Source organism: Arachis duranensis, chromosome 2, assembly GCF_000817695.3.
Source record: "Arachis duranensis cultivar V14167 chromosome 2, aradu.V14167.gnm2.J7QH, whole genome shotgun sequence".
Lineage (NCBI taxonomy): Eukaryota > Viridiplantae > Streptophyta > Magnoliopsida > Fabales > Fabaceae > Arachis > Arachis duranensis.
Genome location: NC_029773.3, coordinates 87,278,993 through 87,299,421, shown reverse-complemented (window position 1 = coordinate 87,299,421; position 20,429 = coordinate 87,278,993). Strand labels below are relative to the sequence as shown.

Below are 20,429 nucleotides of genomic sequence, written 5' to 3'. Positions count from 1 at the left end.
GAACCGTTGCCTGTTGTCCTGCGGTCTCCTCACCCTCATCATCTTGAAGAAAAGTATGAAACAAGTTGTCCATGCCGGTCACCTCGGCAGAAAGTCCCACTACAAAACAATTTGAAAAACGAACAAGTCAAACAAGCCAAACAAAAGAAGCAATAGGAAAATTTAAACAAGTGACCACACGGCAAGAAGGACTCACAAACATAATCTCTGGCAACCTCACGATTTCCCATGAGAAGATGGGGATTCACGTTATTTCTCCCAAGAACCGCCAATAAGATGTCGGCTATCCGCCGATCCACGGCCGACATCCCTTTATAGGTAACCTTGATAAAAGGATTAGACCCCGCCCCGAAACTCCAATATGTCGGGATGAGGCGCTCCTTTTCCAAGGATAACCAAAAAGGGTGGCGACCCTTAGCCGGACGGACCTTAAAATACTTGTCCTTGAACCCATGATAGGAGTCCTCGAACAAGCCAAAGATCCTCCGACCCTGGGCAGACCGGAAGGACATGAACCCCTTCTTGTGTTTCCCCTCCTTGGAAGGATTAGTTAAAGTAAAGAAAAAAAGGAAGACGTCGACAGAGGTCGGCAGCTCTAGATATTCGCACACCATCTCAAAACAGCGAATGGACGCCCAGCTGTTGGGATGCAATTGAGACGGTGCCACGGATATCCGATTTAGGAGGCCCATCTGGAAGGGAGAAAAGGGGATGCGGACCCCGACCTGAGTGAACATGGCCTTGTAGAACCAAATTCAATCGGCAACCCGGGGGGCATTGAAATTAATTTCATAAAGCCGTTCGTGAGGGGTGGGTACATAAACATCATAGTTCGCCTCCTCGTCGGTACCCCCACAGAGATACTCGGCTTGGCGAAACTCCGTTAGCTCCTCCTCCCCCATCTGATTGGGAGAGTTCTTGAGGTCGGAAACTACCCACGCGTACGGGTCATAACCCGCGGCGGAGGTCGAAGCTCGGCTAACGACACGAGGCATACCTACAGTGGGGGCACCGCGCGGTTAGTCCGTGAGGTCGGAATCCGGGAAAAACCCAAAGAAACCCCTCGTGCCGTAGCCGCAAGGGGGACCAGACAAACCAAGACCGAACAAAAGCATAAACCCCCCCAGGATCAATAAAAGAAAAAGAAAGTGCATCCACAAAATGCGCCCACAAATAGCCAGAAAGAGCAAGAATAGAGCAAGAACAAGAAAAATGATCATGGCAGACATGCAAACAACCATTAGAGTAAAAGGAAAAGAAGCAGTTACCTGGAAGAATTGAGGGAGTTCAAACAGGAATGGAGCGCGCTAGAGCAATGTGCGTTAGAGCAATGGAAACAGCTTTTGTGTGATGGGAGCAAGGAAGGAACGAATGGACAGTATGATCAGGGAGGTAAATAAATGGAAGAAGAAGAGAAGCATGAAACTGTTCAAAACCGCTCTATTGGAAGCGCGAAAGACTTGAGGGCAGAACTGTCCTTGCACACACAGGAATTTTCAATCTTTAATGGGCATTTAACGCCCCGCACGAAAAACGAGGCGACAAAGGAATGCCCCGAACCACGAACGGGCACGCATGTGGGCAGCGCGTCACTCACACGAGCAGTCGACCGAACGACAACGATGACAGAAGACTCGCCGCCAACAGCCTATACGGCTGATTATCGGTGCGTGGGGGCACTGTTGTGGGCTGGCCCAAAGCTACGTACGGGTCGGCCCGACCCGTCGAGAACCCGACCCGAACGGTCAAGCTCTCAGCGCTTGCCACGACACCTGAACACGTGTCCTCACATCCCCCTAACACAGCTCGGAGGAATCTTCGTGGAAAGTGGGCTCGTCCCCTCTGGGCCCACCTCTGACAAGTATAAATGGGGAAGGACTTGCCCTTCCCAAGGTACGTCATATCCTTCCACCTAACTATTCTGCCCGCCTGCACATCACTGACTTGAGCGTCGGAGTGTCCTTGCAGGTGGCGCCCCCCTCATTCTCTCTCCATGACAAGTGCTCGGCTACTCGGCAAACCCGATTCCAGTGCGGCCAAAGCTAGGGCGTCCTCACTCCCTCACCTACTCACCCGATCTGTCCGGAAACCGATAACCGAACAGTAGGCAAACGTGACTCAAGGGAGTTCGAATCATATTGATTCGAATTATTCATTGTTGGTTTCTAAAGATAGTTTGAATTAACTTGATTCGAATTACTAGTAAGTTGCCTATATAAGGAGTTCGAACCAAGCTCATTCGATTCAGTTTCACTTCCTCATACCCCACCAAATCCCAGAGAAAATGACGCAGAATCTGTTTGACAAAGACTCAAGAGGCAAATTAACGCAATGGGGGACGATCCGGGAAGGCTGTATCGTTTGGATGGAGTCGCTCACATTGCCGGGGTGATCAACGACGAGGTTAGTGGTTTTTAATAGTGGTATATGTTTAGTGGTTTTTAATAGTTGTATATGTTTAGTGGTTTTTAATAGTCGTATATGTACAGTGGTTTTCGTATACGTATTTTAGTGGTTTATTAAAGTGGTATTGCTAATGGTTTACATAAGTGGTTTTGCATGCGGTTTAACATAGTGATTTTCTATGTGGATTTGTTTATGGTTTTTGTTAGCGGTTTACGTTGGTGGTTATGGTAATTGTTAATTAGAGTGGTTTTGTTGATGGTTTTTGTTAGCGGTTTACGTAGGTGGTTATGGTAATTGTTAATTTGAGTGGTTTTGTTGATGGTTTTTGTTAGCGGTTTATGTAGGTGGTTATGGTAGTTGCTAATTAAAGTATAGGGTTTTTTAAGTGTAAAATATGATTACAATTTCAGTCCATATTATTAAAAAACTTCAGTTCATGAATGTGTACATCACGAAGTTGCTAAAATACTACTTGTGAATGGATGCAGATTTAAGACTAGTTTTTAATTTGTTCTAATCATGCGGTCCGTTTATTTCCCAGCCCCAGCGCTGCATATCGAGTATGCGGCGGTAGCAGGGAATGCGACTGGATGAGCGGTACGTTCCGTACTTGCAGATGGCCGGATTATACCATCTTGCGAGACTGAACGACAGATGGTTCCGATTAGACGAGCCACTTGTGAGTGCATTCGTCGAGCGGTGGCGTCCGAAGACGCACACTTTCCATATGCCGTTCAGAGAGTGCACGATCACACTTCAGGACGTAGTATACCATTTGGGGTTGCCAGTGGACAGACATTACGTAAGTGGCTGCCTTACGGATTTCCATGTATACATACATGGTGGTCGGCCAGCTTGGTAGTGGTTCCAGGAGTTGTTTGGTGTGTTACCCCCTCCCACCCGAGCCAAATTCAATAGTTCGCAGTGAACTGCAGCTGGTTCCAGGAGACCTTCGGAGAGTGCCCCGAGGGGGCCGACGAGGAGACAGTTAGGCGCTTTGCCTGTGCCTATATCATGATGTTGTTGGGCACCCAGTTTTTTGCTGACAAGTCCGGCAATCGTATTCACATCAGATGGCTACCGTACGTGGCTAGGCTTGAGGAGATGGGTGGCTACAGTTGGGGGTCGGCGGCGCTTGCATGGCTATACCGGTGTATGTGCCGAGTGGCCAACAGACATGTCGTGAAGTTAGCTGGGCCGTTACAGTTACTTCAGTCCTGGATATTTTGGCGTTTTTCTAGATTTCGGCCTGATGAGTTTGATTCGTTTAGCTGGCCCTTAGCATCCAGGTACGACTATGTCATTATATTATGTTTAATTATTCTATGAATTTAAGTTATCGCATGTAATTGTTATTCTACCTCGTTATATTAATGATTTACTTCATAAATTAACGTCCTTTTTCAGGTGGTCAGGTTACAATCCTGGCGTTAGCGAGAAGGGACCTCGGGTTCAGATGACCCGGCTGAGGATTGACATGTTACAGCCTAGGGATGTGAGTATGCTAAGGTCCCATGTTTAGTCAATTTAATTTTAGACATACCTAAATAGATATTCTAATGTATTGGGGATTCTTTTTTCAGTTTATCTGGATGCCATATAGCACACCAGAGGTCGTTCAGGTGGTCCATCCGAAGGTGCTGGAACCTCGTCTTACGGCTTTATGGCGTTCCGTCACCTCGCTGATATATTTTGCCGTGGTTGAGTGGCACCAGGTTGATCGGGTGTTACCACAGTTTGGAGGAGTACAGGCTCGCCCCCATCCCGCCCTGAACATCGACTTCTTGATGTCGAAGGACGGTAGAGGAGGTGATCATTGGTTTCCGTCCCAGTTACAGCACTGGCATCATCACTGGGAGACACGTGCGCAGCACGTCCTTCGTTTTGACGTTGTGCCGGACCTGGGTCCATCACATGCCTTCTTGGACTGGTGGCGTCAGCACAGAAAGAGGTTTTTGTCACCGGAGATGTTATTGGGGATCCTAGAGACATTCCTATTCCAGTTGAGGCTACACAGAGGGGTGTTGGAACAGTTCCCGACATGGACATATTTGACAACGTTCCCGATAGGCGACGGGTTGACAGGAGAGCTCGGGTAGGGACACGACGTAGCGACCGGGAGTGGAGGTGGCTTGACCATGCTATAGAGGAGGGTGAGCAGGCAGAGAGGGCTCGTGGAGGAGCACGACGTCGTGGTGGGCGACGGAGAGGGGCTGCAGCGCTCCATATTGGGGTGATCATCGTGACGATGCCGTTGCTGGGGGTGCTGCTCACGGTGGTGTTATACCTGATGCTGGCGGAGCTGCTGGAGAGTTACATGACTCGGTTATGGGACATCCTTCGGGTCATGTTGACGCTGGACTAGGAGAGGGGCCTCTCGGAGATTACTTTGTCGGTGTTCCCGGCGACGATCATACACTACATGAGAGTACACCATGGGTTAGTCCGGGCACCATGTATTCAGACTTTCTTGCCGGTGATGGTCTTGATGCCGAGTACGGAGGGGACCACTTCCTTGACGAGATCACTGCCATTATGCAGGAGGATGAGGCTGCCCGTCGAGTTGGTCAGACTTCGGGGTCACAGGCACATTTAGATGTAGATCTAAATGAGCCTCCATCCGTGCCTCAGACTGAGCATTTTGCCCTGGGCGGTACACAACCATCAGCAGCTTGTGCTGGATCACAGTCAGTTGTCGGGCCTTCTTCATCCCGGTCGTTACATATCCAGCCACCCCAGGATGATGAGGAGGATGACATAGAGGATGAGGAGCCGCTGATCCGGAGAGGTCACAGGACACGGTTCCTCGACGTTGCTTCACCGGATCGCACCTTTTTAGATGATTTGTGTTGTCTGCTGTTTGTTATATACTTATGTTTATATATTTCCGTTATCACTGTTCTATGTACTAGTCATTTACTTTAGCAGATGATGTCTGTATGTTTATTAGTGGTTACATTGTATCAGGCACTATGAGAACTATGTTACTTTGGTTATTTATATTAGTTCCGTTACTTACCTTGCATAATCCGTTAAATTAGAGAATCCTTTTCAATGTTTATGCTACGTACTTTTTGAGAGCAACTCACGTTCATCACATATATACACAGGCCTTGAACACACTAATTCGAAACAACCAAAGTTGAACTATATACACATAATTCGAATCAAGTTGATTCGAACTTCCCTTTGACACCAAAAAGACATAATTCGAATCAATATGATTCGAATTCCCCTAGGTCACGTTTGCCTACTAGTTCGAATCGACTTGATTCGATTTATGCTTCCTTAATTCGAATCTACTTGATTCGAATTACATGTTGTTTTTCTCAAACTTAATTCAAATCATGTTGTTTCGAATAACTTGTTTTTGGAGTTCGAATCATGTTGATTCGAATTATATATATTTGCACTTTGGTAGATTGCTGAAAAAAATCTTGTTTTGGCTGATTTAGGAAATAAAAATCTCTCTTTGGTTTATTTAGGTTTTTTATCCTAGTTAATATCAACTATTTTTTATTATAATGTTTTAATTTTTATTTTAAAAAATTTAAAATTTAATATTTAATATTTAAAATTGAAAATATAAAATAAAAAATAATTTCAAAACGTTACCTGATATGAATTGAAAAAAATTAAATCTCTACTTAAACTTAAAAATTCTAATAAGTTAGCATTTTCATTCATTTTAACTTGTTTAATTATTATCTATAAAGTGAAAACTTTAGTACAGTCGACTTCACGTGAAGTTGATACTTGAGAGCTCTTAGATGATTTGACTGATTTGACTAAATTTTCATCTAACCGTTCTCAAATATCAACTTCACGAACTCGATTTTAGTTAAGTTTTCACCTATCTATAATCATTAATCACCAAAAACATGGACAGCATGCCACACTTTATTTTTGGAAGTTAAACAAGTTGCATAAGGATTAAGGGCTCAATTTTATTCTCTCCAAGAAAGTAAGATAAATTGTCCAAAATTAATAAAGGCCAAAGATTTTAAGATTCGATAGATAAACGACGTCGTTTTTGGTTTCCCGACTTCAGCCAATTCAAAATTTCGAATATAATAGCCGTTTCGAATCGCGCCTTCCTCCTCCGCCATCTTAATTCGTTCTGCTGCCGTCGTTGTCGTCGTTCATTTATCCAGCGTCGAAGAGCACCACAAGAAACTTTTCCACCACCACGCTCTGTCACTCGCACTCCCTCCATCCCTCTCGTTTTCGGTCGCTGCTCGTTTTAGCTCGTCAGCGCGTTGCCGCTTCTACCTCTTCTTCTCGTCGACGTCGGTTCAGGTAGGCTCCGTCGTCCCTTCCCTGTCCCTAGCCCTAGCCCTTCCATTGTAATTCTGTTCCGATTACATTGATTCTCTTGCAATTGAATCTGTTCTGTTCTCAAACAATTTAGGGTTTTATTACACTTTATCTTTACTTTTATGAGACAGAGATGGCAAGCTTTCTGTGAAGGAAATCCAGCCTGCTGATTCTGATCAAATCTATTCTCAGGTACCTCCCTTCATTCTTCTCTTCCTTGTTTTTTCACTATATGTTACTACTAATTAGGAAGATCCTTAGAGAAGAGGACTGAGGGAAATTAAAGGTGTTGCATATACTTGTATCTTGACTTTTTCTAGCTTCAATTTTTGGTGGTATCATTCTTCTAACGTTTTTCAATTTTCATATGATATTATTATCTTCATCTTATTCAAGCTTTTGTTTTTGGAGTGGCAAGACAAGAACTATATCCAATTTCTGCAACTTCTATGCCAATCTACATAATATCTATGTAGTTAATGCATCAGATGTTGGTGAGACCAAAACTAACTTCCATTGTCATTAGTTGCAACTAAATATACAGTTGTAAATATTAATAACTATTTAGAATCATAGTTATCCTGCCTTGATGAATAAAAAGTATTAAACCGTTCCTAGTAAGGGAAGCTGTTAATCACTTTATCTATTGTATTTGTATTATTCTTTTTTTGACTAATTCTGTTCTCCATTTTTCTCTTTCTCTTGTTCTTTGGCCTTTGCATTCCACTTAGAATTCTGGCAACCACCCCTTCTTTCTTATTCTGTTCTTTCAGATTTTCAAAATTGATCAATATTATTGGTTGCTAGTTCACGGCGCAACTCTTTATTATACAATCCTTGTCAAGCTTTTCATTATCAAGTTGTATATATATATATACTCCGTGTGTGTGTTGATTGGATCTGCAACATGTCAAATTAAAGCAGCTAACTCTTCTGTTCTCCATTTTTCTCATCCTATTGATCTTTGTGTGAAATATACTCAGCATTACCATTTTTCTCTCTGCCCTAGGCAGCAAATCCTTGAGAATTTGATTGGTTTGTGAAGGGTGTGATATTGAATTATACAGCCTTCATCTTGAGGTCGGTCCTTCATTTTTTGTTTAGGTTGCTATTTCTTCCTTTCCTGCCTTTGCTTTGATTCCTCTTCCTTGTTTGAATTAGATGAATCTGTTTCATTCCTTTAAGCACAGAAATTTATATTATATCCCTTATTTTACAGTAGGAGCAGTTAAAAAAAAAAATGGAAGAAGATAACTTGCAGCGGCAATGGTCCCTCAAAGACTTCGAGATCGGAAAACCTCTTGGCAGAGGAAAATTTGGCAGAGTCTACGTTGCGAGAGAAGTCAAGGTCTCTCTCTCTCTCTCTCTCTTCCTGCTATTATTTTATTATTATTTTTCTGTTTGGTTGTTCAGAAAGTTCCTGAGAAAATAAACATGTGTATGAACTTGATTCTCTCATTGTTCAATTCTGTAAATGTAAGATTGAGCTGTTTATTGCTTAGTTTTCAATTCAGCATCGTGCTCATTTGCTAAGTCTTTGGGAGCTGGGTTTTTAACATACTTTGGTTTGAGTGTTTGATTTGTGAGATAATTCAACGTCTTAGGTTGGTCTTGCGATTTTAGTACTTGGGAAATATATTATTATTTGTATTTTGAGACGAACTTTTTAGCATAAACTGGTCTTCGAGTTCTTGAAATTTAATATGGATGATGTAATTTGATATCGAATTTATTCTGAAAAAAAAATTATGAGTGGAATGTGTATGTGGATGCTCAAAGTTTTAATTGTAAAGGAAAAGAGAGACTAATTAAATTGATATGATGTTTGGAGAGTGTTAGTTCAATCATATAAGATATGACATTGTGTGTATACATTTTGAACTAGTCTGTGTAAGAGTTAAATACTTAGACATTAATGTTGTGAAAATTAAACACTTAGAGCGATTAATTTCTAAATATTCAATTGGGTTGATCCGATTTATTTATTTATTTTTTAGAGCAAATATGTAGTTGCATTGAAGATTATATTCAAGGAACAAATTGAGAAGTACAGACTTCACCATCAGCTAGGGAGGGAGATGGAAATACAATCCAACCTTCACCACCCGAACATCCTACGACTATACGGCTGGTTTCATGATCCAGAACGTGTTTTCTTGATTCTTGAATATGCTCATAATGGTGAGCTCTACAAGGAGCTTAGAAAAAGAGGCCACCTCACTGAGATGCAAGCAGCCACGGTAATTCTTCCTTACTGTGGGAGAATGTATGTTTGTGTATGAGATTAATGACTGCAAGTAAAGTAATTGCATTTACATGCTGTGAAATATGGAACTACACAGAGAGGAAAAAGATAATTGTGCACCATGTTCATGGTAGCAATTAGCCTGCAATTAATCTGTGTCTTGGTGCAATATGTGGTGTTCCTAGAGAGTAACTGATTCCATTATATGGTGATCTGTGAGTTATACTATTGTGTCATTATCTAATATACATACGTCTGTGGTGAGCAATGTGTATCACCTGTTTCACTAGTATAAAAATGGTGTGTAAATAGCAAAACTAAGAGAAATCAAGTGAAGCTGGGCTAGAAACTATTTGGAAATCAATCTTAGCTGAAATTGTTATGCTCTATGCTGAACTTCATTCTCCTCTTTGAAGTAAATCTCTCATTTATGTTAACTCTAACTTCTGTTTTTCTGAAAATTTTAGTATATTTTGAGTCTCACAGAGGCATTGGCATATTGTCATGAGAAGCATGTTATTCATAGGGATATCAAGCCAGAAAATTTGTTGCTTGACCATGAGGTATTCTTCTCCCTTTGCACCTCCTTGGTCTTTAACTTCTTATGCAAACTATGTGGATACTAAGTTATCTATCGAGTTATTGGCAACACGACATTTTGTAGTTCATTATTCTCCTTTTTCTGCAACTCTTCTTTTGGCCTCTTAATGATTATTTTGTGTTTTGCAAATTATAAGATTCCCTCCGAAGTTTTCACATTTTTGTCCAAAACATTTAGCTTTTTTTGCTCACTTAGGGAGTGGAAAGAAAAAAAAAATCTTACTGAAAATTTACTATACTGTGTATGATGATAACATTTAGTAAAGTTGAATCAACTAATTAGATTTGGAAATTTACATGAACTTGAGTAACCAATATGATAATGGCTTCATTGCAGGGTCGTCTTAAAATTGCAGATTTTGGTTGGTCTGTACAATCTAGGGGCAAGAGACACACTATGTGCGGAACATTAGACTACTTAGCTCCGGAAATGGTAGAAAACAAAGCTCATGATTATGCAGTCGATAACTGGACTCTGGGTATCCTTTGTTATGAGTTCCTCTATGGCGTTCCTCCATTTGAGGCCGAGAGTCAAGCTGATACCTTCAAAAGGTATATATGGAAGTACATGATGAGACTAGTCTGTAGTCAAATAATGCCACTTTTGTTATGTTATTTAATGTATTTAATTTTTGTATAGGATCATGAAGGTTGACCTATCCTTCCCTGCTACGCCAATTGTTTCTTTAGAAGCAAAAAATCTGATTAGTCGGGTATGTTCACATTTACATATCCATATTCAGGCGTAATCATACACCTTCTATCAACATAATTTGTTGTTCTTACTACAATATGTAAATTGATGTAGCTCTTGGTGAAAGACTCCTCAAGAAGGCTCTCGCTTCAGAAAATAATGGAGCATCCATGGATAATCAAGAATGCAAATCCCATGGGTAGCTGCACCTAGCATCAATTTTAGCCATTCACGTTGAAGTTTAGCTGTGTCCTTGAGGATAAAGGCTGTATTGTACATCAAGTACTGTAGTAGTATGTATGAAAATTTATGATATTGTTGGAGTTCAAACTATACTACCAACTTGAACAACATTAATCACTTCCAGTGGTTTTAGGATTTCAGCTAGGTAGTTGAAATTGTGTCTACAGAATGTACATGAGACTGAGTTCCATCTATAGGAGTTCATTCATGTATCATTAATCATGCATAATATTGATTTTTCCTTCTTTTTGTTTTAATTTTGGTTCCAGGCATTCAACTTTATAACCTGGATGCACTCCATAATAGTATGTTAAAAATGTTAACAGGGTCCTTTTGTTTAAAATCTTGACAAACAGTAAACATATTCTTCTGACTTCTGCTTTGCACTTCTCTCCCCAATGCACAACACAAATACGAAGTTGTACAAATGGCTTCCATCTTGGAGCTCAAATCAGCTTTAGTTTGGCAATTGGTCCTCTAGCATTTTTGAGCTTCCCATTTCTTGAGAACTTTTCGTTTGTGAAGTTGAATCTAAAATGCGACTCTCTCCTGCAAATAACGATCATCCCAATGCCATGATTATATCACAGAATGTTCATAACTACCACCTAAATGCCTCATGAGGACTAAGTAATTGATTATGACATATTCACAGGCAAAGCCCTGATCATAAAAAAACAACAAAAGGCTTGGTGCTCTGCAAATTAAGCTATATAACGAACATGCAAACAACTTACAACTAACAATCTGCAAGGAGTCAGAAGCAATGAACTTTAATTAAACATCTTCTAAACTTTGACTATCTTATTTTTAGATGATTATAGGGGTAACTTTTTTGTATCTTATTGTGTAATTTTTCTTTATTTGACCATTAGGCCAGTTTAACCCAAAAAAAAAAAAGGAAATTTATATATATAATATATATAACCCTCACAAGAGCCCTACTACATAATCATACTCGGGTATGAAAACAACACAAAAAGGTGATTGAGGTTTGAGACTAGTGATTACGTGTTTGCTTCTTAAGTCCGCATATTTTGGGTTTGAGGACTAGGTCACTTCAGTGGAGGACTCTATAGTGAGTGTGTCTCTATGTGTTAGTTAACCGTTGTGTGTTATTCTGTCCAAAAATAAGAAAAAAAAATTTCTCCCTCGTGCAGAGTGGGTCCCAGTCGAAAACGGTCTCCTGCAAATTACTGAACTAGCACTGCTACCAATGCTGGCCCCAACGTTACACTTGTCACATGAAGAAGTGGTATAAAAGAGAATGGAAACTCAGTAATCAGAAATCAGAAAAGAGACTGAGGAATTCTCCTCCATTTCCCCTTCTGGTTCTTGATTCCATTCTCTGGTCATTTGCAGCTATGACTTGAGGTGGATCAAGAGAGCCTGTTTTTGTCACTAGACCTTCAGTTTTGCTGCAATTCCATTTATTCCATTTTTCAACACTTCATACACCTTCAAATACACTTTCCCTTACATCACACATCACAGTGTATTCCCATATAGTCTTACTCAATTTTGTACTAACATGTTCTATTTGAGATTTTTTGACACTATATTTATACTTGGCTTCTAGTATTTGACTTTAAGCCTTCGAGGAGTTCTTCAAATCATGCGTCGTGGAAGGGATGATGCGAACCATTGTTGAAGAAAGATCAACAAATACAGTTTGTGCTACTTAACTTTCTTTTTATTTGATATTGAATCTGTGCTCTTCTTCTTACTTTTCATATGCATGAAAGCATAGCCATTTGTATCAAGAATATGATCGTGGTCTTAAGATCTAAGAACATTGGTTAATTATTTTAAGCTTGGCTCATGTTTTTGTTCTGTTTTATTGCTTTTATTTTGTTTTAACTACAGATGTTAAAGCCTTGGGACAGGTTTGAGTACTTCCCTCAAATGCCAACCATGATCTCATCTTTGTGAGTTTTTTATATCTAGTTTATCTACTTATTTAGTTTAATTAATTGTAGAATTCTATGATGATTATTGAAAGATAGAGTACGGTGAATATGATATTTTGATAATATTAAAAATTTCATGATGATATTTTTTATTATTTAATAGTTCTTAATTTAGTTCTACTTTATTTTTTTAATTAAAAAATATCTCTCTAAATAGTAAAAAACATGATCTTAACTAAATTTAACTACTCTTTTGAAATTTTATCAAAATAGAATACATTTTACTAATTAATTATGTCTGTCAGTCTTTTCTTTATCATGAAACCTCATACTAATGGCAAGTGTTTTAATTATGTCTTTTATTTACCATGAAACCTCGTACTGCTGGCAAGTGCCTGCTTTATCTGGTTGGCATATGTTGTTGTTACGGTCAGATTAGAAAATAAAGAGAAGACGAGGTATGAGGAAATCATTAGTTAAATAAATTTAAAATTATGTTGCCTTTTCTTTCATGTATACTATTTTTAGCAACGTAGTTCTTTCTACAATTATTTGTTGTTACTTGTTTTAGAGTTTTAAAGGTGATATGACTTAAATATTTTTAATTTCATAGTAACTTTTTTAATCTTTGTATTCTTTTAGTAATTATTTAACAAAAATTTAATTAAGTAGGAAAATTTTATCAAAATAGTCTAAATATTTTTAAGTATGTAACTTAATAATTTATTAATATGTATACTAAAATCTTAAAAAGAAAAATTTTTGTAAATAATACAACTTTGATTTAATTATCCGATTACTAGAATTTAACTTGAATAATCTAGAGCTCTAAAAAGAGAAATGTGAAGAGTTCTTAAAATTTATGATTTCTAAAGTCCTTATTTAATTATTAATATTTAAAAATATAAACTAAAAATATATTATTAGATTACTAAACTGAATAATGGATATTGATGACTGGGTTGGATTAGATCGAATTTAATTAAACTTGATTTAATTCTAAAAAGTCACCGGACTTAAATTAGATTAAACCAAATTAATCTGAAATAAATTCATATATACAAATTTATAAATTTTACATATTAAATAAATAAAATTTTGTCTTTAAAAATTAAATTTAATAAATATTATATTATATTTATATTAAAATAAAATATTTTAAAATAAAAATAATGGGTTGGGCTATAATTTCGAACCCGCCAAATTAAAAAAACCTGCCAAATCCGCACCGCCAAATTGGCGGGTTTTGGCGGGGCGGGACGGGCCGGTCCGCCGGGCCGAAACTTTATATTTTTCTTTTTTGTTATTAAATAAAATAGTGGTTACTATTATAAAATTAATAATTATAGAATTTTTAAACACTTTTTTTTCATTTTTTGTTTTTATTCTTCTTTTAGTTATTAACTTTATTTATTTTATTTTACAATTTCGTTTATATGCTCAAATTATGTGACTTATTTTTTAAAATAAAGATGATTTTATTGACAAATATTATTTTGAACAATTTTATTAAAGTTAAAAATTAAAAAAAATAGTAAACAAATTATATTAAAATTTGACTATTTTTTATTTGTATTTTATTTTTTAATTATTATTTTTTGGTTAATTTTAATGAATTTTATTTTTCAAAAAAAAAAGTCAAGCGGGCTAGCCCGCCAACCCGCCAACCCGCCAATCCGCCATAAAGTGGGACGGGCTAGCATTTTGAACCCATTTTAGTTAGTGGGGTGGGCCGGTCCGCCCCATTTATGAGGCGGGCCTAGGCGACCCCTACATAATACGAACCGTATCCGAAAAATAACACACTGCGAAAGAGAATAACAAACTCAAACCTAGCAAAAAGGTGGAAACGCAGCCGTAGAGAGTATAATATGTCTGCATATAGGAAGGAAACTAGATAGTAGATACTATCTTTTTCTTTTTTGGTAAAGGGGTTTGCCCTACAAGCAGATCCGACCCAGAACCCGCCCGCCCCACCCAACTATCGTATCATGGCAATCATGCAGCTCGACAACTAGATTCCTTTGATCTCCTTAACACTTTGTCCAGGTCGACTAAATCTCCATTTTGGTATCTGAGATTCACGCGATTACTCATTTTGGTCTCCAAAATTTAAAATTACCTATATTGCCAGATTCAAGTTTAGACACCAATATAGTCCTTCAACTCTTTTCGGCAATGATTAAGCAAATAGAGTGCTGAGATGACACCCTTCCTATCACGTTGGACGCTGTAACGATTAGTTGATGTAGCAAGGATTATATTTGTATCCAATTTAGTCCCCTTTATTAAAACTTTGTTATTATAACTCAGATAAATAATAAGATAATTAGGGTTTTAGGGACTAAATTGGATACAAATACAATCATTACTACCTCAACTATCCGTTATAGCGTCCAACGTGACAAGAAGAGTGTCATCTCAGCATTTCATTTGCCTAATCATCACTGGAAAGAGTTGAGAGACCATATTGGTGCCAAAACTTAAATCTGGAGGACCAGTATAGATAATTTTAAATTTCAAGGACCAAAATGAGTAATCTCGTGAATCTGAGAGACCAAAACGGAGATTTAGTCGCCCAGGTCGTTGCCATCAATACCCGATTCCTCTGATCTCCTGAAATCTGGACTCGTTCTGGCACAAGACCTGTCATGGACGGCCGCTGCTATCTCCGCGAAAAGCTCGGCACTCGGGCAGCGCACACACTTGACACTACCTCGGACAGTGACGCGCCGCCGTCGCTCACTCCGGCGAGCCCAGTCCCTCCTGACATCGAATCGGTCCCTCTCTCCTCTTCTCTGGATGGCGGCGTCGAGGCTGATTCAGAAAGCGCTGTCAACCGACGATATCCACTCTTTGACACGTCATTAATCTGTTCTTTACTCGTTGCTGCTTGCTTTCTTCGCTCCACTACTAATGACTCCATGAACGCTGCTCATGTTCAGCGCTTCATTTCTATTTCTCGCCCAATGAACTTGCCCTTGTTGGAGTACATTCCCTTCTCCTTCGGTTGAGTTCTACCATGTACTTCCTTGGTTCAACATCGCTGCTGGGGATTCACTCCCGGATTGGCTCTGTTCTCTTGATAGGTTGAAACCGAAACCTGTACATTCATGCTTATTTGGCGAACCCTAAACCTGTTCTCTTCCAAAGGTAAACAATCGTATTCCCTTCTCTAAGTTGTTATATTCTACTGTCCAGTTAGCTGCACTAGTTATAGCTCCCATAGGACTGACCTCCTGTCTTTGAAACATAAATTGGTTTCTGATCTTCCATATTGCCCACCATGTAAAACCGATGCTGCTTATTAGTTCCCTCTGCAAATAACCTCCTTCCTTCCTAATCCTTTTCATAGTTTCTAGGAACAAACTGCCAAACGAGGTGACTATCTTATGAGTAATGTAATTTAAAAAAAAAAAACACTTCTTTGAGGGACACCTTTGGTCTTTGTACACAACCAAATGTCAATATGTGACTTTTCTTATTGGTTTATATTTTAAAAATAAACCTAAAATTAATTTATATTATTAATTAGTTATTAATAAATAAAAACATTACACTTTAATATTAATAAAATATTAAAATATTATTATAATTTACTTGTATATTATTAGTATATTTTTGGATCCAATAAAAATATATATTGTAATTTACCACAAAGACCAAGATTAACCTGTATATATAGATGTAGATTCAAACAGTCATCAATGAGATTCTTCACATCATCATTATCTGCTCCATATGTTTTTCAATGCCTGTTATTTTCTCTAAGTCAAAATCTTCTCTGTTGTAGATCATAAAGAAGACTGCTGCTGACTACATTGGCATATTGGTTTCTATAAGATGACTTCTTCTTCTTCTTCATCCACTGCTCCTCAATTCAAATATGACGTCTTCATAAGTTTTAGAGGTTCAGACACTCGCCGTGGCTTTTTCAGCCATTTGCTTACAGCATTACGTCAGAAAAAGATTCATGTATATGTAGATTATAACCTTAAAGAAGGAAATGAAATATTACCAGCACTTTTCGCAGCAATTGAACAATCACAAATTGCATTAGTTATTTTCTCGAAAGACTATGCCTCTTCGAAATGGTGCTTAGAAGAGCTTGTCAAAATAACTGAATGCCAAAAAGAGAAGGGTCAAATCATCATACCTATTTTCTACAATGTAGAGCCTTCAGAAGTGCGACATCAGAAGAGGTCCTATGCAGAAGCATTTGTTAAACATGAAAATGATTTCAAGGACAAAGTCAATAAATGGAGAGCTGCACTGAAGGGAGTCTCAGATTTATCAGGATTCCATTCCAAAAATTTTAGGTTTGTGTTTCTTTTTTTAAATATATGACATTTTTGTTCTAAACTTTTGAAATGCACGAGCTATTTTTTTTTATTTTTTAGATAGAAATTAAACAACAAACATCCAATCATAGGTGAAACTATAATTAATCTTTTTATAAGTTAGAAGAATTTTTCAATTTCCATTAATAATAATAATGATATGATAATGATGATGCTCTTTTCTTTGTCAGCAGAAGTGAGGCTGGGCTCATTGAAGAAGTTGTCAAACACATTTTGAAAACTTTAGATGATATGCACCCAGCTTATGACTTTCAAGGCCTTGTTGGAATTAATAAACCAGTCGACGAACTTGAGTCAATAGTTTTTGCCAATGGCTCAAAAGATATTCGTGTTATAGGAATTTGGGGCATGGGTGGCATTGGTAAGACTACTATTGCCACTGTATTATTTAACAAACTGTGTTCTCAATATGAAAGTCGTCATTTTCTAGCAAATGTCAGAAAGGAGTCAGAGAAGTGGGGAATAATTCAGTTAAGAGACAAAATTCTTTCTGTATTCACAGACGAAAAAGATTTAAACATTGGTGTTCCCAACGGAGTACCGAAACATGTTTTGAGAAAACTTCGTCGCAGAAAGATTCTTGTTGTTCTTGACGATGTTAGTACTTCTGATCAAATCACAAACTTAGTTGGAGGACATAATTGGTTGGGTCCTGGTAGTAGAATCATTGTTACAACTAGGGATAAACATGCAATTTGTAAAGCGGATGACATATACAAAGTAAAGGCATTGGAATCTAGTGATGCCCGACAGCTGCTAAGTTTGCATGCCTTTGATGGAACTGATGGGCATTGCCTTGAATTGCACTGGCATAATCTTGTGTCGAAAATGGTTGAATATGCTAAAGGCATCCCATTAGGATTGAAAGTTCTGGGTTCTTTTCTTTATGGCAAATGCTTTGAAGAATGGGAATGTCAATTCCAGAAGCTTCAGAAAATGCCCTTTCCAGAGATTCATAATGTGTTGAGATTAAGTTATGAAGGATTGGATCACCAAGAGAAGAGCATATTTTTATATGTTGCTTGTTTCTTCAAAGAGGATGAAGGAAAGGTTACTGTAGAGAATTTATTAGATGCTTGTGGTTACTCAACATCTATTGCATTAAAAACTCTCCAAGATAGAGCTCTTATAAGTATTGAACATTGTGTATCCATGCATGACTTGATTCGAGAAATGGGCCGATGGATTGTGCGTCAACAAAGCATCAATAAGCCTGGAGAACAACGTCATTTATGGGATCCTCATGACATTCATCGTGTATTGAAACATAGAGAGGTATGAAAACTTTTATTGTGACATTTTTCCATTTAAAATAGATAAAATAATTGAAGAAGATTCTATGGTTATCATTCCATGAAACATATAATTAAGTAGATTTATTTGTTTTGGACAGGGCACGGACCATATTGAAAGCTTAACCTGGAACATGTCAAGTGTTAGTGCTGACATAAGCCTAAGTCCTCATTTGTTTGCTAGAATGGAAAATCTAAAACTTCTGAGGTTTTATTACAATAATAATAATAGCAGTGATTATTACTATTATTATTATTATTGTTCGGATAATAGCACGTGCCAAGTGCATCTTCCAGAAGGTCTTGAAATACTGCCACAGAAACTACGACTCTTTCATTGGGACAATTACCCTGCAAAATCCTTTCCAACAACATTCAATGCAGAGTGTCTTGTTGAACTTCGTATGAAAGAAAGTCGCGTTGAAAAGCTCTGGGATGGTGTACAGGTAAGTGAAAAATTATATTGTACTATATTATATGTGGTTTACTTCAATTCTTTATTCAACTGCATTCAATTCATGCAAAATCAAATTATATTACACGAAATAGATAGTCATTCTTATTTTTGATAATGCCGATATACAATGTAAAAACATCAAGTATGATCATGTGTGAAATGACATTATCAAATTATGAAAAAGAGAAACACCGAATTGGCCACTGAGTTTCCAAAACGGTTCCCTCGAAAACTTTTTAAGTATAAACATAGTGATGTCATTTCTCCCACTCTCTGAATGATTTTCCAAAATCAACTACACTTTTTCAACGGGTTCCATTTGCATATCTGAATATCCGATGACTCCACCATTGCACATGCATGATGATGCATTTATAATTCAAATGATTAATTAGATGGACGACTAGGATGTATACAAGATATTCGATGCCAAAATTATAAAAGAAAGTTAAATGAATGAAAGTCAATCTATTATCCTCTTGCCAGCTAATCCTTAATTTTCTAGAGTTTAATCTAGTTATTTATTTTCTGAATCAATTACTAGCATGAAGCATCTAATTTTGTATATTTTTATTCATTTTAGGATATACCAAATATGAAAAGGATTGTTCTTAATGGATCCAAACAATTGATCGAGATTCCAGATTTATCTAAAGCCTTGAGTCTTCAAGAATTAGAACTCATGGGATGCATAAATTTGCTTTCGGTTCACCCATCAATTTTTTCTCTCCCAAAACTTGTTACGGTGACCCTATGGAATTGCCGAAGGCTTGAGAAACTTCCAGGTGAGATGCCTTAATATAAAAGTAATTAGTGTTAAATGAACAAATCCCTTTTTAATATCTCCCAATCAAGTTTCCTTTTTCAGCTTTTTTCCCCTTCTTCTCATATGTTGCACTAATTTTTTTCTCTTTCTCCTCCTCATCCTTATGATTGTTGTGTTTTCTTTTTAACATTTTTTTCATTCTTTTGTGTTTTTTTTTCCATTTTTTTATTTTCTTTTTTAAGTAATTATTAATGTATTTATTAAAAAGTTTTCTGTGAGAGAAAGTATGCTAGAGATATAAGTAATTTATATGACATCAATGCTTTAAATATATTCCCTTAAGATTTTACTAATAATTGTCATTTGTTATCTTGTTAAATTTATTAATATTGGAAACATCTAAATTCTTTTTAATAAATACATTATAAGCTCATTGATTTTTTTTTTTTCTTTCTTACGTTTACATGGTTTAGGGTGGTGTGAAGTGAAAAAGGAAGTATTGATTGAAGCATCAGCGTCATCAACATCATCGTGCTCAGGATCATCACATACTTCCCGCTCCAAGTTTCAGTACTTAAACTTGGATGGATGTGTGAATCTGATGCATCTGCCAGACAGCTTTTCTAATCTCACCACTCTTAAAGTGCTTTATCTTGGAGGGTGCATAAAATTAGACACATCAAATCTATACATCTTATTTAATGCCTTGTCTTCTTTAACACAGCTAGACTTGGATGGGTGTGATAAGTTGTATGAAATCCCACATAACATCAGCAACTTATCATTGTTAGAGTCGTTATCACTCAGGGAAACTAATGTGAAGAGCATTCCAGAAACTATCAGACACCTTCCACGCCTCAGAAATCTCTACTTAACCAGTTGCACGGTGCTCCGGTCAATTCCTCGAATTCCACCATCCCTCCATTGTTTAACAGCCAATAACTGCAAATCGTTGGAGAGAGTGTTCACTCCAACACCTGAACTACTCCAACAACACCTCGCATCCTATGAAAAGGAGTATTATATTGGAGGCACGGTTTTTTCATTCAGGAATTGCCCAAATTTAAAGAAAGATTCAATTGATGCTATTCGTGAATATGTCAAGTGCTGCAATGAAGAGAAGAGATCAATGAGAGAT

At 37.7% G+C, this 20,429-nt stretch overlaps 2 protein-coding genes across 5 annotated transcripts; both read left to right on the top strand.

Annotated features, from left to right (window-relative positions):
* Positions 1–6,415: 6,415 nt before the first annotated feature.
* Positions 6,416–10,762, top strand: LOC107475570 (serine/threonine-protein kinase Aurora-3). 4 transcript variants are annotated; one of them, XM_016095231.3, is made up of 9 exons: positions 6,416–6,705; positions 6,855–6,915; positions 7,733–7,803; positions 7,943–8,071; positions 8,721–8,963; positions 9,436–9,531; positions 9,906–10,120; positions 10,209–10,281; positions 10,377–10,762. In XM_016095231.3, the coding sequence occupies exons 4-9, from the start codon at positions 7,964–7,966 to the stop codon at positions 10,473–10,475; spliced, it is 834 nt and encodes a 277-aa protein (XP_015950717.1). In that variant the 5' UTR covers positions 6,416–6,705; positions 6,855–6,915; positions 7,733–7,803; positions 7,943–7,963; the 3' UTR covers positions 10,476–10,762. The 4 variants fall into 4 exon arrangements, with proteins under 4 accessions (XP_015950717.1, XP_020991503.1, XP_052113510.1 ...); XM_021135844.2 differs by having other exon boundaries at positions 7,733–7,827; XM_052257550.1 differs by lacking the exon at positions 7,733–7,803 and having other exon boundaries at positions 6,851–6,915.
* Positions 10,763–15,024: 4,262 nt separating this feature from the next.
* Positions 15,025–20,429, top strand: LOC107475670 (disease resistance protein RPV1-like; the record flags this gene model as incomplete). The annotated part of the gene is made up of 6 exons (XM_021135842.2): positions 15,025–15,568; positions 16,209–16,734; positions 16,950–18,051; positions 18,170–18,514; positions 19,109–19,310; positions 19,765–20,429. Coding segments are annotated over exons 2-6 (2,790 nt in total), but the record flags the coding sequence as incomplete, so codon positions are not given.

What these genes read in the sequence shown, in the direction of transcription:
- LOC107475570 (XM_016095231.3), top strand. Translation starts at nt 7,964, where the DNA reads ATGGAAGAAGATAACTTGCAGCGGCAATGGTCCCTCAAAGACTTCGAG. An exon ending in CTGAGATGCAAGCAGCCACG is followed by an intron (nt 8,964 to 9,435) that starts GTAATTCTTCCT and finishes TGAAAATTTTAG; the next exon opens with TATATTTTGAGTCTCACAGA. An exon ending in CAAAAAATCTGATTAGTCGG is followed by an intron (nt 10,282 to 10,376) that starts GTATGTTCACAT and finishes AAATTGATGTAG; the next exon opens with CTCTTGGTGAAAGACTCCTC.